Source organism: Phaenicophaeus curvirostris, chromosome 1 (genome assembly GCF_032191515.1).
Source record: "Phaenicophaeus curvirostris isolate KB17595 chromosome 1, BPBGC_Pcur_1.0, whole genome shotgun sequence".
NCBI classification, from domain to species: Eukaryota; Metazoa; Chordata; class Aves; order Cuculiformes; family Cuculidae; genus Phaenicophaeus; species Phaenicophaeus curvirostris.
In genome coordinates this window covers 28,355,256-28,373,176 of record NC_091392.1, presented here as the reverse complement: position 1 = coordinate 28,373,176, position 17,921 = coordinate 28,355,256, and the positions used below count along the sequence as shown (strand labels likewise).

The 17,921-nt window shown below is 37.9% G+C and overlaps 2 protein-coding genes across 2 annotated transcripts in view; both read right to left on the bottom strand.

Moving 5' to 3' along the window:
* IMMP2L (inner mitochondrial membrane peptidase subunit 2) overlaps positions 1–13,343 on the bottom strand; it is a 570,080-nt gene extending 556,737 nt beyond the window's left edge. Inside the window, exon 1 of the mRNA XM_069851320.1 lies at positions 13,336–13,343. The gene's annotated coding sequence lies outside the window, so the exon portion shown is untranslated. The remainder of the gene's footprint in view (positions 1–13,335) is intronic.
* Positions 1–17,921, bottom strand: part of DOCK4 (dedicator of cytokinesis 4) — a 240,529-nt gene that overhangs the window by 79,022 nt on the left and 143,586 nt on the right. The window contains exons 14-22 of the mRNA XM_069851332.1: positions 13,274–13,398; positions 11,698–11,860; positions 9,285–9,391; positions 8,448–8,604; positions 2,615–2,712; positions 2,423–2,506; positions 2,228–2,328; positions 1,431–1,512; positions 279–449 (exon numbers count right to left, since the gene is read on the bottom strand). Coding sequence (XP_069707433.1) covers positions 279–449; positions 1,431–1,512; positions 2,228–2,328; positions 2,423–2,506; positions 2,615–2,712; positions 8,448–8,604; positions 9,285–9,391; positions 11,698–11,860; positions 13,274–13,398 — 1,088 coding nt within the window. The remainder of the gene's footprint in view (positions 1–278; positions 450–1,430; positions 1,513–2,227; positions 2,329–2,422; positions 2,507–2,614; positions 2,713–8,447; positions 8,605–9,284; positions 9,392–11,697; positions 11,861–13,273; positions 13,399–17,921) is intronic.

Sequence of the window (17,921 nt, the reverse complement as noted above, 5' to 3'; positions counted from 1 at the left end):
GTCTGCTTTATGGCTCAAATTCTTCAGTTCCAATGTGGTTAAACTAACCTATAAAATGTCCAGAGAAATTACTTTATTCACAACCAGCAACAGAATAATGATAATAATAATAACAACAATAACAGTAATATCACAATTCAAAATTAAATATTAGATTTAGGAATAAACACCTAGCAAAAAAACCCTTTGCTTTCTTGGGAATATAGTTAAGGACACACATACACTTTCTGAATTGCATGTGGTAAGTGGCAATAAGCAAGTCACGCTTGAAAACTTACTTGTAGTTGGGATAAAGCACTAGCTCCTTTACTTTCTTGGGAAAGGAAGAAGCGTACTGACATAAGAAGCTCTTGAATACAGCAGCGAAATTCCTCCTCATTTTGTCCACCAGTGGCAATAGAGAATAACCTTCGAGACTGGACTATATATTTAAAAATATATTCTTGTGCCTACAAATGTCAAAATCAGAGATAACTCATAAAAGTTAACTAGCTCATCTTTAAATAGAATACATGCAATGACTATATAATTCAAATAATGACAAAGGACTGAAATAGGATTTCATGTTATTTAATTTTGGCAAATCTTTCTATTGAAACACTAACAACATTTCAAAAGCACATACTCAAAAATGCTTTCATAATGTTCACAAACCAGGGAACACTTGTTTGGGTTTCTTTTGACAAATGGAAAACTGCAAAATTCCAACACTGCTCCCTCTCCCCCTCATCCCTTGCCTGTCTTTGGCTACAGAAACACCTGCTGCATAAATACAAAAGGCTAGAATAGGAAATCAGCTTAGACTTTGTAGCTGTTCCTGGAATACATCTGTATGTTAAAAGTTGTTTCCCAGTCAACTGTTAACCAGATAATTAAAAAAAAAAAAGCTTAAATTAAGTTGCAAAAGTATTGAAATGTATACTAAAAATACAGTCCTTACCCACTAGTAAGATAACTATGTTAACAGCAGTATAGAAAAGCACAGAAGGGTACCACACTGATATTTTATTTCCAGACTGTAGTACCTGTCCTAAATGGGATGGTTGTGTTGTTAGTAGACTGCCCTGGTGTCAGGATTGAATCATAAAGTCAAGCATGTATGTCCACCATTTAGATTCAGTTATGTGACAGATATTAATACCATCAATCTATATTTGATTTCTTAAAACTAAGAACCACATATATCCACATATAGCCACATATATCCTCATTCAGCAAAGAACACACAGCTCCAGAGCCTAGTGGCAATAAGCACCACCGATCAACTTACTGACAAAAGTGAGCAATGAATAAACTGACCACAGCACCCTAGAATTAGTTCTACCATCCCATCATTTATGCACATTGTGCTTCATTTCCTAAGTTAAACTTCTTGGTACTGTATAAACACATCTTTGAAATACACAATTGCCTTTGAGGACTTTTATTACCTTGAGCACTTCCTGTATGTGTTCATGCAGCTCCACTTCAGTGACTCGATCAATATGCCACTTCAGTACTTTTATAAGATCTCTAGAATAGCACATCAGAAAGTATTATAACCAGAAGTGGGAGAAAGGTTAACTTTGCATTTAAAATACAAGCAAGTAGCTGTCATGAGAAACACTTACAAGATAAAAATCATATGACTAGATTTCACTAATCACTACAGAGGCCCAATATTACACTTAGTTTTCAGGCTACTGAAAACCACCTAGTAGATCTCTGACAAGCAGGAAATAACACCAGCACTGCACGTGCAGTAGAATGATTTTGACAGGGATACAGAAGCTCAGTTAAGCCAGAAGAGACCCTGCCAGCATGGAGTACCCCTGCTATTCCATGCATTGGTTTGCTGTCTCATTAAGCTGCTTCGGTTTTAATCGAAGTCTAGGTAGCAAATAAACACAGAGAGCACAGCAAACCAAGTGATACTTATTAGTGCACTGCACTACACAGTGAACACAATTACAGCTTAAGGCCCCTGTTTATCAAAGTAATTCAAATAAAGAAATCCACTGAAAGAAAAAGCTTTTAAAATTAAGCCAGTGTCAGAATATTAGCAAGTAACTTTTCTGGTAACTTAAGAGTTATTTTACTTTCCTCTTAATGGCCTAAATCTGGGCATTCATACAAGCACTGCATTTTATTTCTAATGATAACATTTAATTTAATCTAATAATTGTTTCTGCTTAGTTTGCAAATAACTGTCAGTATTCAAATCAGATAGAAAAAATACAGACTTCACCTGTACACAAGTGCTCCTGCAAAATGACTTTCAATGTAAGTGTCCATTACTGGCTTAAAGTGGTGAAACTTGCTGTCCTGCAGCAAATTAATTATGTGAACCTAAATGTGATGGAAAAGGAAAAAAAAAAAACTTTTTTTTTTGCTTTTACTGAGTTCTTAAATAGTGTTAATATCATCACAAAATTAAACTTACCAAACAATCAAATACTTTTGATCCATATTTTTGAGAGTTTTCATCTAAAATCCCAAATAAAGTGTCTAGTGTATCTTGAAGAAACTGATTGGAGAGAATAAGGGACAGTTTGTTATTGAATGCGTATTTTTGTGACATGCAATACATTATCCCTCTCATATAACCTAAAAAGATAGAATGTTGTATATATACCTTCACTATTTCTGAACCATCAATTTCTTTTAATTTTGAGAGGCAACCTGCAATTTTCTCTGGGTGAGTTCTCCATTTCAGAAGGTCAAGCATATCTCCTGCAAGAGCAAAATGCCAGATTAAATTTGCAAGCCAGGCAGCACTGCAGATTTTGAATTCTACCACTACAGTCCACTCAGCAAAACTTGGACTCATTAAAGCAAAAGAAAACATCTCAAGATTGGCTATCATATGATCTGCCCAACAACAAATTTTCATTCCATCCTATAATTGCTCCACCAACAGAAACATAAGAACATGGCACTGGGTCACTAAAATCACTCTCCTGTGGCAGCTGTATCATGCAGAGTTGCTCACATATTTACCAACTATCATCTTAAGAAAGGTAACTATTTTGCTGTCTCTGATCTCATTGAAGGATGCCTTAGAGCTGTCCTCTGACAGCTAGAAATAAACTCCTAATTATTCATTTTAATATATTTAAAATACCCATCTTCCTATGTCTTTTTAGAGAACAAACATAACGCCTCTAAGATCCTGCTTTATTAAGAAGCAATACAATCTCTTCTGGAAAACAAACTCTTCTGAGCAAAAACACATCTGTGTCTTCACACTTCCTCCCGTGTGAGGACCTCAACCACTTAGTAACAGCAAATGTCATTAACAGGCTCTGTAGTATTTCAGGTTTTAGTGAAGGAACTCCCATGCTCACCCCCTACTACTCCTTTAAAAAAAGAGATTACTCCTGGGTCTGATTCTTCAGATCCAGCAGTATTTTCCTTCCACTCAGGAAGGAAATTCCTTCCACTAAACCTGCTAGTTCTCTTTTAGCCTTTATTTACTAGTTTTCAATTGCTACTCTAATCTTTATCTTTTCTAATTTCCCATGTGATGTGTATTGAAGCCCAAATGGTTTAGATCTGCTGTTTGCTCTGAATAATAATAACAACAACAATAATAATCGTTTTAAGAGAAATATTAACAAGCTTATTCTGGCATTGTAGATAGGCCTTTAATAAACTCATCTTACAGCACATTCTATTTAGCTACAAGTCCATTTTTTCATCCATTATTTCTTGTAAATACTTCGATAAAATTCACCAGAGGGCGATGGCCCAGTTAACATCTCTACTTTTCCACCTGTCTTAAACATAAGTATTCTATTTATTACTCTTTGGTCATGTTACTGTACTCAGCTTCAGAGATGTATTGAAGTATAGATATATTGGAAAATCACCCTGCTATGAGACTGGGAATTTCATGTCCTATCCTAAAATAGAATTCTGCAAACTTGGCCTGGCTTTTCAGCAGTTTTCACTTGATCCTGACTGGGGCTGAACTCTGACACCTTGCTGTTATTTTTCTCCCTTCTGTTACAGGTTCTCTGCTCACTCCTCACATTTTCTGCCCATGACTCACTTGCTCAGGTTACAGCACTTGCTTTCAAGTTGCACTCAGTAAAAGCTCCGCATATTTTGGAATCATGGAATTAAATGAGTCCTGAAGCTCCTTTACAGACTGCCTCCTTGTTTCACTAACCAGCTTTTCAGAATTTCTCAGTCTTGCCCTTTGAAGCAGAAAATCTTAATCACCGTCCTTAGAAGGACCCAGATCTTCTGAAATGTTCTCAGTACTTATCAAACTAAGAAGCTAAGAGTATGTGTTCCTCTTGGTTCAGCAGCTGTTCGGGTGCTTTGTACCACAGGCTCTTTTCACACTCAAGTAACATTTGAGCCACACCCATCTTAGTGTCATTTCTTTCCCCTTGCTCCACCAAAGCTCCTCTCTCCCACAAGAAATGAAGTAATATCTCTGTCTTTAATAACTAAATAAATCTCGATCTATATTCAAATCTTGCCAGAGGTACTAATGGAAAACAGCCTACGTGCTATTCCACTAATATTTTGCTGCTTTAATTGATTTTGGTGAGCACAAATTGGTTTTATGCATTTATACATTTGTTTTTTGTTTTGCTTCACCCTTTGCTTGTATGGAATGATTTAGATTAAAAGACATCCCTGTGTGCAATAAGAGCACTGAAAGGTCCAACACGTGCATCAGAGACACATCCTAAAGATCAAGGACAAATTATATGTCTTAGTATTTCTTCTGTCAGGAATTTTCAAGGAACAAGTGTTACAAATAAACACGTGACCTGCATTTGTCTTTAGGATAATTAAGTGGAGTTCTACACTTCATTGCGTTTAAGCCTCAACTTAAGATGAGAAGCAGCGAGACTACCAAAAGCTGTCAGTTCATAGAAGGAAAAATATTTCTTTGCAGGTTTGCTAGAGGAACTTGGTGAGAAGATAGCTGACACTCAGTATTAAGCATTTGTTGGGGAATTAAAAAAGAAAGAGAAAGAAAATGTCAGACACTCACTTCAAAGCACTTATTTCAAGGAAAATGCCAAGGAGGAGAGACATTGGTGAGATGACGTTAGCGCATAGCCCAAGCATAAATTGTGAGGGCCATCGTGACATGATGTAGGGGGGTTGGGCAAAGATAGTTAAAAAATAACAAGCAGACGGTAGATAACGAGAAGTGAGGGGACTAGAAACTGTTCGTGCCAGACACCTCCTGGGATGGGAAATCACATCCTGGAGCGAACACAATTTCTGCATATGCAAACGGTCAGGTAGAAACAGCATGGAACCTATCAGAATGTAACATGAACTGTATATACTGAATATACCCCTAGATTAACCAATGAGCTTGCAACTAATAATTTTGTATGTACCTGCTTTTATTATAAATGTAACCCCACCGATACAACCGGCGTCGCCCTCCTGTGTGGGGCGGCCCTGGCCGGCCAGTCTGGTTTTTTAACCTCTTGCACAAGAAAATAAACAAACTCTACGATCACAACCATCTGCCGTGTCAGCCTCGTCCCTTAGATTCTGGACCCTTACATAAATGACATGAACAAAAACTGTGATGTATGGATCACAAAGGGAAGGGATAGCAATGTGTCATGTATTAAGAGAAATGAGTATATAAAATTGTCCCCCAAAATAGGCCCAGATGGAAAACATAATTTCAGCAAAGGGAAAAAGTCAATGCTGCTGATAAATTTTGTTGAAGAAGAAAAACACTACCAATGCCTCCTCTTATTCATGACCACATTGTGTATTAAAAATAGGCTACACCTGACTTACCACTCCTGCCAAACAAAACACGTCCCTTCGCGAAGTCCATAATTTAAATCCAAAGTTCTAGGTTTAATAAAAGGTTTAGAATCACGTGTATAAGGAAATGACTTGGGATGACCTTTCCATCTCTCTCCTATAAATCCTGAGACATCAGAAATTGCCCTGGTGTAGCAATACCACACTTGAAAAGGCAAAAGCCAAATTCCAGAATTGCATTCCTCTTCTGAGAGGCTGCTTCTGCAGTTTCCAATACTCCCTTCAAACTGGGGACACTCTGGAAAGCTGCCCCCCGTTGCTTTTGTTTCATTGATCACCAGCTTGGCTTTTTTAAAATGCAGATAGATGGATTACACCTCTGCCTTGCAACAGACGTGCTACTCTACTGATGAACAGCTGCTCACTGGGAATGTGCCGATCGATGCTGAGAAATGAGTGCATGCCAACTTGCTAAAATATTCTGACTTGCTGGATGGATTCTGAGTCTCTAGCAAGCAGAGATCCCTCTTATTTGTCAAAACTAAGCAAGACTGTATTGATAACTGCTCAGTACAAAAATTGTATGTTCTCTCTCGCTCTTTGGATATTTTTAGGATAATGAAACATAACTACCCATCTAAGAAAGTAACACGTAAAAGCTGGTATATTTTTTTGCTAACACTAACTGATTAACTATCTAGGATGAAAAGTCAAGCTAAAGAAAAGCTAGCTGGCAGATAGACTAGATATGGAAGCATTCCTATGAGATATGCTGATGAATGCACAGACTGCCCTGGTTAGAAGGTCTCTGAAAACTGCTTTGAAACAACCCTAAAAATGCCTGCACAGTACCCAGGCTACGGAAGTTATGGATCCCAACAACTGGAAGTCATCCTCCTTACCTGAATCCCCCTAATTTTAATATGCATGAGAGTCGATGGCATATGGGAACAACCAATGAGAGAATGACAGCTCAGTAAAATCTCCCAGTAAGCTAGTAAATTTGTGCCCTAATTCAGTCACACCTTTTACAAGCCTGGGTTTGGGGTCCTCTACCAGCCTATGGCCAGACCAATAGCATCATTTTCAGTTTGTACCTAGGATAGACATTGTGGTTTGTAGACATAGACAGATTGAGAACTGCAGAAAAATCTCAAAGCTTAAAAACAGATTAAAAAATTATCAGTAATTTTCAAAAAATTCTAATAAAAATTATTATGGAAAAAGTAAATATACAGATTTTTTACTCCTGTATTTTGAAATAAACATGTTACATTCTCTCAGGGAGAACCGAAGTAATGCTCACATGACCAAATACCCACATGCTTTGCTCTTTGTTTATTTTCTGAGTATGCAGTAGGCTTTGGCAAATTTTTGTTTAAAAGAATGAGCATTTGGAAACTCACCAAGATGAACTTCCCAAAGATCCTTGGAGAAAATATAAGCCTGTCTATTGAAAATATTTCCACCCTCTAAAGTACTGCTGAAATAACTGTTAACTCTTTCAGAGCTGAAAAGGGGATCAAAATTATTCATATATTCTACAATCTCTTACTCAGAATATGGTTATTAAAAAAATTCAGAAATATTATGCCCTGTGTGATACACTTATTTACACTAAGTACAAAATAATTCTTGTACTGTGAACATATATTAATACTATAAGCCCAGACAATAGTGCAACTATTTATCAGCGAGACATTTAAGTTGTGGGTAGCACCTTCACGCATGTGTAAGGACTAGTGGATTCATGTGATTTCCTAAATCAAGGCTTTTAACTGAAGTAAATTTAGTCTCTGATTGCCTATTAACAACCTTCGGGAAAATCTTTTATGGGCTAACTTTTATTACTTTGAAGCTAATTGCTAGCTATGAGAAGACAAAACCGATATGCACAGTGAAACAGAGCACTAACTACGTGCACATAGATCTGTTTTGGACACTTGCTCCTAAATGGTGAAAATGTAGACAATTATTTCAATTTAAAAAGCTGGTCTAGTTGTTGTTAAACACCTGGAAATAATTTGCAAGCAATAAGAAAGGTAAAGAGACAGTCATTCACACATGAGAGAGTTAAGCAAGGTGTTCAAATAGAATAGAAAAGAGAAATAGAAAAAGAAAAAAATAAAATAAGACTTGTTACCAAGCAAATCCACAACATTTAGAAATTTGTGGAAAACTGTTTAAGTTACAAATTGCAGTTAATATGGCAAATAAAAAAGAATCTTAGGAATTCTATACAAAGCAATGGTAAAGAGCAAAAATACATGTATTTCTATTTGCTGCTTCGTCTATGCAGTGTATAAGATTGGTTTAAGCAGTATTAAACATTTGTTAGCTTTAAGGAAGAGAATTGTTACAACAAAAAAGCAACATGTGCCTAATTAAAACCAAACGGCCACAGCCCAAAGCCTACAATAAGTATCTCATAAAAACTCTACAACAAACAGATAAGAAGTTTTGTAAAGCAGCTGGGTTTCGATAGCTGATTCCAGAAGGGCTGCATTTCATTCCAACATCACATTAATCTAAAAAGAATTCTTGAACTACTTAAAATCAGTGGTTTATCATGCTTCTTTGGTTTCCACATGGATATAAAAAATTATGAATAAAACCGGTTTGTAAAGTGGATAGAACATAAGCTGGTTTTGAGTATATCCATGCTCATTTGAATTCATCATGTTTAAATAATCAACATATCCTACCATTTTGTGTGAGTTTAGTGGAGCAGAGAAAGGATGTAATCCAGAAGGACTCTTTAGTGGTTTTTACTGCTTGGCTGTTGTTTCCTAGGAAAATTCCTTTTGAAAACGGGAGTTTGAGGTAGCGACTAGAATCCTGAAGGTTTGTGTTTTCTTCACACTGTGAAGACATATCTGTTAAAATATCTGTATTGCATAAAAACAAAGAACCAAATCCCCAAATTGCATGAATAATTATAGTTTCCCTGACAGAAATTGAACAATTTTCAGTATGAGTTGTAACTTCGCTTTTGGATCACGGCTTCACATCTGACATTGAAGTCTAAAAAATTTGCACAGATTACATCAAAAAATGTTGATTTTAACATCACAATGCAAATTTTGATGTTAAAATCTAAAATGTATCTCGGAGCATATCAGGTCCTCTGAACAAAGAGAAAACAAAAATTCCACAAAACTGAAATACCCCTAAAAATGATAACATCGAGTAGCTCTCCATATGTAAGCTTGCTTGATTTTCCAGGTTCAACTATTCAGTTGCGAGGGTATTCATGGCATTCACTTTGCACATTTTAACTTAATTTTGTGAGATCCATTGTTAATACAATGTAAGATAACATTAAGACTTAGTAAAACCAGTTCACTGAAACACATACCAAGATTCAATCGCAGCTTGTAACAGGAGGCTTAATATTAAACAATCAGCAATGGATATTTCAATGATGACAAGATTATCACTCATTTGGTAATGAATGCAGACATTCTCAACTGAACATTTCTGGTTCTTTAATTTATGTTCCAGAGGAATCATTACAGCTAACGATTACTGATTCAAATTACCTTGTGTACAATGAGTTCATGGGTGCCATCTGGCAGAGTTCTCCCATTTTCCTGCATCAGGGGCATGAAAGAAAAGCCAAACAACTTCTTCTCACCCTTTTCTTTCGCTGAAATACATATGTAAATAGCAGCACTTAAATTTAATACTATACTTCAGACAAAACAAATGGCTAGTCAGAATAAGATTATCTCAGACGTCTTTTCAGATTTGTACATTAACCCCTATAATGGTTTCTTTTATCTCATTGTAAAATCAGAAAGTACTACTCTGGAACGATTTGGTGTTTATTGATAACCAAAAATGGAAGCCACCAAATATGCCATCTTAACAACATATGGAATGCCAGGAAATCCAAATGAATGTGACCTAGCTGGTCTAACTTGAAGAGAAAACAGGGGTTTTCGTGACAATTATCCTCTATAGTAGCTTCTACATACTGGTCTCCATTTTAGATCAGCATCGGGCTACACTGCATTTCTATTTGCAAATAAGGCACCTGCCTCTACAGAGGCACCTGCCTGCACCTGGGGCACAACAACCCTGTGCAGTGCTACAGACTAGGAGAAGTCTGTCTAGAAAGCTGCCTGGAGGAGAGGGACCTGGGGGTGTTGGTTGACAGCAACTGAACATGAGCCAGCAGTGTGCCCAGGTGGCCAAGAAGGCCAATGGCATCTTGGCTTGTATCAGAAACGGCGTGACCAGCAGGTCCAGGGAGGTTATTCTCCCTCTGTACTCGGCACTGGTGAGACCGCTCCTCGAATCCTGTGTTCAGTTCTGGGCCCCTCACCACAAGAAGGATGTTGAGGCTCTGGAGCGAGTCCAGAGAAGAGCAACCAAGCTGGTGAGGGGGCTGGAGAACAGGCCTTATGAGGAACGGCTGAGAGAGCTGGGGTTGTTTAGCCTGGAGAGGAGGAAGCTGAGGGGAGACCTCATTGCTCTCTACAACTACCTGAAAGGAGGTTGTGGAGAGGAGGGTGCTGGCCTCTTCTCCCAAGTGACAGGGGACAGGACAAGAGGGAATGGCCTCAAGCTCCGCCAGGGGGAGGTTTAGGCTGGACATTAGGAAAAAATTTTTCACAGAAAGGGTCATTGGGCACTGGCACAGGCTGCCCAGGGAGGTGGTTGAGTCACCTTCCCTGGAGGTGTTTAAGGCACGGGTGGACGAGGTGCTGAGGGATATGGTTTAGTGTTTGATAGGAATGGTTGGACTCGATGATCCAGTGGGTCTCTTCCAACCTGGTTATTCTATGATTCTATATGACTGAATATGTCACTGTTCCCTACATGGATGTTAGACAGCAGATAACATTTTCAAACTTAGATGCCTAAGCTGAAATTCCAAAACTCATCTATCGCCTAAATATAAAGTAGACTACAAAACACTGACATGGCACAGATTTTACTAAAGCCAGTGAGTGCAGATGCTGAACGCTTTTGAAAATCAGCCAATTTCTCATCAAATGTGTATATATATGATTTTTGAGTCTGGATTTAGCACAGTTGGGATGGTGTAGGCAATCATAACAAAAATATCCAACTTGTACTGCATAGGAAAGATTGTGCAAAACCATATCATCTGTTTGAAACATACCACTGATGGTTTTCCTTTATTACTTCATAGCTTATTAAAGAAATCTTAAAAAGAAATTAATGCAAATTTCTTCATATATTACCTGTTCCTTATGTTCTGAGGTTTATGCACCCAGAATCTAAATATACCATCATTTACTGTGTGTGCCAATATCCACAAAGGCAATCTAAATAATCAAATCTTGCTATAGCTACATCACCAAAAAGAGTCAAAAGAGCTGCAGTTTAAAAGATGCATAATTGTACTCATCTTTCTCTGCAACCTTGACAGTAGTCAGCACTATAGGTATGAAACCTGTCTTGCACACCTTGGGATGCAGAATGTGGACTCAGACCTCACCTTTTACCTCAAAATCATCTCCAAAATTGTTCCAAACATTTGGAGAATTTTGGGATTTTATTTTATAAGCATATAAAAAAAAGAGCTCAATACAAAAAGTGATGTTAGTTGACTGTGATGTATTTATGTGCATTTTCCATTGGTTGGATTGCTAAAAATGGACTAAGGAAAAGGTGTAGTTTTGACTAATTCACCAGGTATGTTCTAAATTTGCATTTTGAGTTTACCTGAAATTCTCTTTACATTTGCAGCTGCAATGTGGCCTATTTCTGTTTAATAAAACTAGACTGGTTTCTCCTGGTATTTAGGCTTTACCAGCAAAGCACTGAGTTCCACCAAGTAGAACTGCAAGCCTGAAAAGCTGTGTCATGAAAGACTTATAGAGAAAGTTCATGCAGCTGTGTTTTTCCTGAGGCATTCTGGTAACTCATGTGCTGACTGCAGCTGTAATGGAGAGGACTAGCAGAAGTAACAGCGCTTACTGGAACAGTGCCGGAATTCACAGCGGATGTGCGCTCCTCTGAATTTATCCACAGGGATAGGAAGTTTCAGCAGCTCAGCCCATCTGGGACCATTGTTATGATAAAGCACAAAGGAATGGTATTCGCTGGCTGGTGGCTCCCCAGAGCCAAATGAGATAAAATCCTAATGAAGAAAAGGTATTGATTAGAAATTAAAGGCAGATTAGTTGTCTGGTATGATGTCATTAAGGACTGTTCTAACAAGGATGACGACTTAATATTTATTTTTATATCATAAACGCCACACGTGGGACAAAGCTCAATATCTTTAAACCCACAAAAATAGTAGCACTTAGTTAAAATTTGCTGATTAGAAAAAATGGCAAAATTAATCCACACCGATGACAATCAATATATTACACAGGGGGACCTGGGCGATCAGGAAGGCTTAAGCGACAAATGTGATGTGGAGTCCCATGACACACAATAATGTAACTGAGACAAGAACAGCCTAGGCTCAAGATCTTTAGCTTTCTGAAATAAGTCTCTAACCCTGCTGTCATCGGCGATACATCCCAGCATGAAAAAAATAAATCTGTATTCCCTGGGTAGGAACAAGCAAAGTGCTGGTTGCCTTTCAACATCCGTGATGGCCTCTCTATAGCAAAGCACGCAAATGGATTTTTCTAAGGCCTGACTTGGGGATACCTATTAATTCTCCGTGGGAAATGTAAGCTGTAGCTTTTTGATTTGGCAATTAAGTGCTCTGCATCTCAATACCCATTATTTTATGCGTATATTAAATATATATTCATATCTTTATATATAAATATACGTAGTATCCCATGCATTTATATGCACAATCTCACTTCACATATACGCACATTCACTTACAATTCGCATCAGACTATTTGTGTCAGCCTTCCTTCATCACCCTACAGCCCTCCAGAACATGTGAAAGAAGTACTTTCAAATAAAAGGGAAAACCACGATGCTAAATATGTGTGGACGAGGTTGAAGGTGAACAGAAATCTTTTGGTACAGAAAAAAAAAAATCTGAGAAATAGTCATCAATTAATAATTAAAACAGTGCCTGTCTGTACGCTATCACCAGCAGTGTGCATCAAATCAATGAAGAAAAGAAAGCACATTACTTTATTCTTGTATTGACACGGTGGTGATTTTTGCCTCAAGGATCTCAGATTTATTAAAATCAGATAAAAGCATTGAAAATTAAAGCAGGTTCTGTGTAACATAAGGAATTACATACCTACTAAGAATTATTATGAAATAAAAAATTCTCAAAAACTTGATATTGTCTCAACATTTTCCAGCATCTTAATGGGTCATTAGTTACTTGGTTGGCAATTAGACTGTTTATCTGAATCATGTAATTGATCACAGAAATAAAACAAACATGCAGTTTCTAAAGGTTTTAAGCGAAGTGAAAAAATTTTGACTATCTAATGACAGCAAAAGATAAATGACCATTCCAGAGCCATTTTGTGATCTTTAAACAATGTCATAAAAGAGGATTTACATCTGAAAATATGTGTCAAAACTAACTGCAGCAAGGAAAAACATGCAAGAGAGATACCTTTAAAATTTGACCACTGCTGTCCACAACATGCATTGTCACTTCCACATTTCTGGCCACACTTTTTCCTCCTTTCTCAAATTCTCCTCTTTCTATAGTGATATATAAATCATTCCTCATTTCACCTATTAAAAAAGCACACCAAACCAAACACAAAGTTTGCAAAAGTTAGTTCACTTCGCTTACTTTTTGCTTTTAGTACTCTAGTAGACTTTCATCTTCTCTTCCAAATTAGGGATAGTATCACACTCACAATTTTTAAGTATTTTCAGATTTTACTTAATAACAACTGGTTTTATGAACCAAGAAAACCAACAAAGCATCATCACCCAAAAGATTACCTGCCATACTAAACCAATTCTAAGGGCTTTTACTCATCTGTTAGCCCTTTTTGGCCTTTACAGTGGCATCTGAAGCTACACTGAAGCTGGTGTCTAGCTCCAACTCATTTAATTCTTCCTTTAGTCTAAGGCAATATTAATGTATTTTCTTTCATTTGTTTACACTTCATTTGATTTACATCTTCACATTTCTCTGTTTAATGTCTCCTTGAAGAACCAATTAGGACTGTTTTACGCTTAATCTCAATAGAAAGCATATTACTTTGAAGAAGCAAAAACCAAGAGGTCGGTGTTCTTTCCATTACAAGTACAGGATTCTCAGATTGCTGGCATTCATAAACATCTTTCTGATCTAACAGATCTCAGCATATTTTGCACTAACAGGGTGTTCCAAATTTTTCTAGAAAAAAGATGGCTTAGCTAGCTTATTTTTTTGCTTGTTGAGAAGGCTTCTAGAAATTAAAATCTTCATCAACACATTCCAAGTACAAACCCAATACAGGCACTACCTAAGTGTTACACAATAAGTACAAGTTACTGAATACCGCTAGCATGTTTAAAATCAAAGTCTTCGCACTTTCATATATTAACTTGCTAAGTATTCTGTCAGACCATAACCAGATCATCTGGATGAGATCAATGGTAATTTTATTTTAGTTTGAATCGACACAAGACACAAATTTTATAGTTGATGAAAGGAAGGAAGCTTGTTTGGCAGCTGGTGGGGGCAGAAGTAGTACTGGTGGTGACCGGAGTGACATTGTAGGAAAGCCCCTGTTCTGTATGAAGATGCTAAATATATTTATTAAAAAAGTAAAGTAATCTAGCTCTGGGCAAGCATTACTAGAACACTTGGAAGCAACTGGACTTTACCTGTTAAACACTAGAAAAATGAAGGATGAATGGCATCGTAAAAGTCTAATTTCTAGATTTGGAAGAAAAAGAAGTTGAGAATATAAGCTTTCATCTAGTGAAATGGTACTTTAGCACAATGGAATATCCTCTTTTAATAAAGGAGATTTTCACTGAGCATTGGTGAAAAGAAATCAAGTATACAGTTCTGTGTATTCACAGGTGTAGCACTTAGAAGTTAAACATGAGATGGATACTTGTACTGTGGATAAAATTAATTAAAAGACATGTAATTGAAACAACATTTTAAATTTCTGGCTTCATTTTATGTGCAAGCAGAATCTGACCTGCTTGAACTTTTCAGGATACTCTCATGTTTCTCATTTCCTGCATTTATTTTACTGCATGCAATTCTCATGTGATTTTTAAGTTAAGTTACAGAAACAACAATCTTACTACAGTCTTCTAATACTTTTCTATCATTTTCACTGAATGCAAACCAATAAATGATTCCTCCAAAACACGATCTAAAACACTGCCAAATAATAATAATTAAAAAAAAATGTAGAAAAGGCCCTCAAGAACCACACCCATAAAAAGGAGGGGGAAATCTGCCATTGTATTATTTTATTATCAATTATGTTTCAAAACAACTCTAGTCAGAGGCTAAAGTACAGCTAGCCAGAATGAACAGACACAAATACCAAGACCAGATGATACTCAAGAGTTTTGTGTGAAGTCAAGAATGAAAGAGCTGAATTACTTATAAGTGTGTGCAATCATTAAATCAATCCGTGGTTCCCAGTGGGAACCAGGTTCAGACAAAGAAGCAAAAGATGGTGGTTATTCAGGTAATAGATAGCAAGACTTGTAAAAAAAAAATCCATAAAAGCTACTCCAAACCAAAACCCCAAGCCAAACCAAAACCTACCAAAGCAAAGGATGATGTGGAAGTGAGAAATGTATAAGGTTCAAAGGAAGAATGGAGCAGCCATGGAAGGAAGATCCACTAAAGGATATGAAGCAGATGATCACAAGCAACTCAGGAAATCCCTTGAGCTGAAAATAGCTGGAGGCTGGGAGAGCATTGGGTTTGGGGAGGGGGGAGGATAACTACCATACATGCATATATGCATGCTGAGTACTTACTCGTCCTTGTGTCTGTTTACAAAATTCGGCTAGATGGGCCCTTGATCTGAATCAGTAAAGCTGTTTGTATGTTTATTCAGGTCACAAAATTACCCTTAAAACTACTAGATTCTCATCATTTACACATTGCAGTAGTATTTTATTATAGAAGTTTGAGAAGCTAGTATAGTATGGTTACCAAAGAGCATGCAATATACTGAGTACTTGCTTAGCATATGCTTATACTAGCATCAGTTCTAGTTAGTGCCGGCAGTTGGTCACTTTCAAGTGTTTTATCCAGAAAAAATGAAAACACACAATAATCAAAAAAAGAACAACTACACTGAAGGGGAAAGTCCTACTGAATATCTGAGGGAGGAGGGAGAGGAGATGAATCATATTATATCATTTAGGTTGGAAGAGACCTTTAAGATCAAGGCCAACTGCTAACCTGCTGAGTCCACCACTAAACCACGTCCCTAAGCACCACATTTACACATACATCTAGGGATGATAACTCCACCACTTCCCTAGGCAGACTGTTCCACTGCCTGACAACCATTTCTGTGAAGAATTTTTTTCCTAATATCCAGTCTAAACCTTCCCTGGTGCATCTTGAGGCCATTTCCTCGTCCTATAGCTTGTTACTTGGGAGAAGAGTCCAATACCTTCCTCACTACAACTCCCTTTAAAGCAGTTGTAATGAGCGATAAGGTCTCCTTTCAGTCTTCTTCTCTCCACACTAAACAACCCCAGCTCCCTCAGACACTTCTCATAACACTTGTGCACTAGGCTCTTCACCAACTTTGCTGCTCTTCTCTGCACACACTCCAGTACCTCCATGTCTTTCTTGTAGTGAGGGGTCAAAAACTGAACGCAGTATTCAAGGTGCAGCCTCAACAGTGTTGAGTACAGGGACACAATCACTTTCCTAGTCCTGCTGGCCACACCATTTCTGATACAATTCAGGATGCTGTTGGCCTTCTTGGCCACTTGGGCACACTGCTGGCTCCTTTTCAGCTGGCTGTCAACCAACAATCCCAGGTCCTTTTCTGCCGAGCAGCTTTCCAGCCATTTATCCCCAAGCCTGTAGCACTGCATGGGGTTCTTGTGGCTCAAGTGCAGTACCCGGCGCTTAGCCTTGATGAACTCCATCCCGTTGGCCTTGGCCCATCGATCCAGCCTGCCCAGATCCCACCGTGGAGCCTTCCTTCCCTCAAGCAGGTCAACACTCCCGCCCAACTTGGTGTCATCTGCAAACTTACTGAGGGTCTATTCAATCCACTCATCTAGACCATTAATAAAGATATTAAACAGAACTAGCCTCAAAAATGAGCCTGGGGAACAGCACTTGTGACCGACCACCAACTGGATTCAACTCCATTCACCACAACTATTTGGACCCAGCTGCACAGACAATTTTTTACCACGTGAAGAGTAGACCTACTCAAGCTGTGAGCAGCCAGTTTTTCCAGGAGTCTGCTATGGGAAACAATGTCCAAGGCTTTACAATAGTCTAGCTAAACAACATCCACAGGCTTTCCTTCATCCACTAAGCAGGTTACCTTGTGATAGACACAAATCAGGTTGGTCAAGCAGGACCCGCCTTTCATAAACAAATGCTGACTGGGCCTGATCACCTGGTTATCCTGTATGTGCCGTGTGATGGCACTCAAGACGGTCTGCTCCATAAGCAAACATATTAGTGTTGATCCCTGTGAAATAATAAGCTGTCTCTTGGAAAAACAGAGGAACCGTGAGGATCAGAGAGTGTATCTAGGGAAGCTGTTTGTTCTTACTTCAGGCAACAATGAAACATGTTGAAGAGGAGTACCAATATATTCTGTCTTAATTACAGAAGTGACCCACTAATCTCAACGCTTTCACACTACTTAGTTAGCACCCTACTATTTCACTTTTGACTAATGAAATCCAGATTTTTAAATATTAAAAGCTCCAGAGAGAAGCACTCCTACAAGAGCTTCTACTGTGAAGTGAGGGTTAGAGCTATCTGGAAATTTAAGTTCCATCAAATTTGGGGAAAAAAAACCAACCCAAAACATAAAACTGCAGTGATATGGATGATTACACAGTCTTAACTTTCCCATGCAGCACAAGTGTTAACTGCATATTCTGTAGGGACATTTACTCTGGTAAGTGAATTTAAATGTATGTGAAAGGTGCTGAATTGAAATGTCTGGGATGCTAAATCAAAATGTGTACAGCACAGCATTGGCAGTACCTGCCTCTTCATGTGGTCCTGCCAATGTATTTCAGCTCTGATCTGGCAAAAATATCTTGGAAGCACTATTTATAGGCTGAAAGAG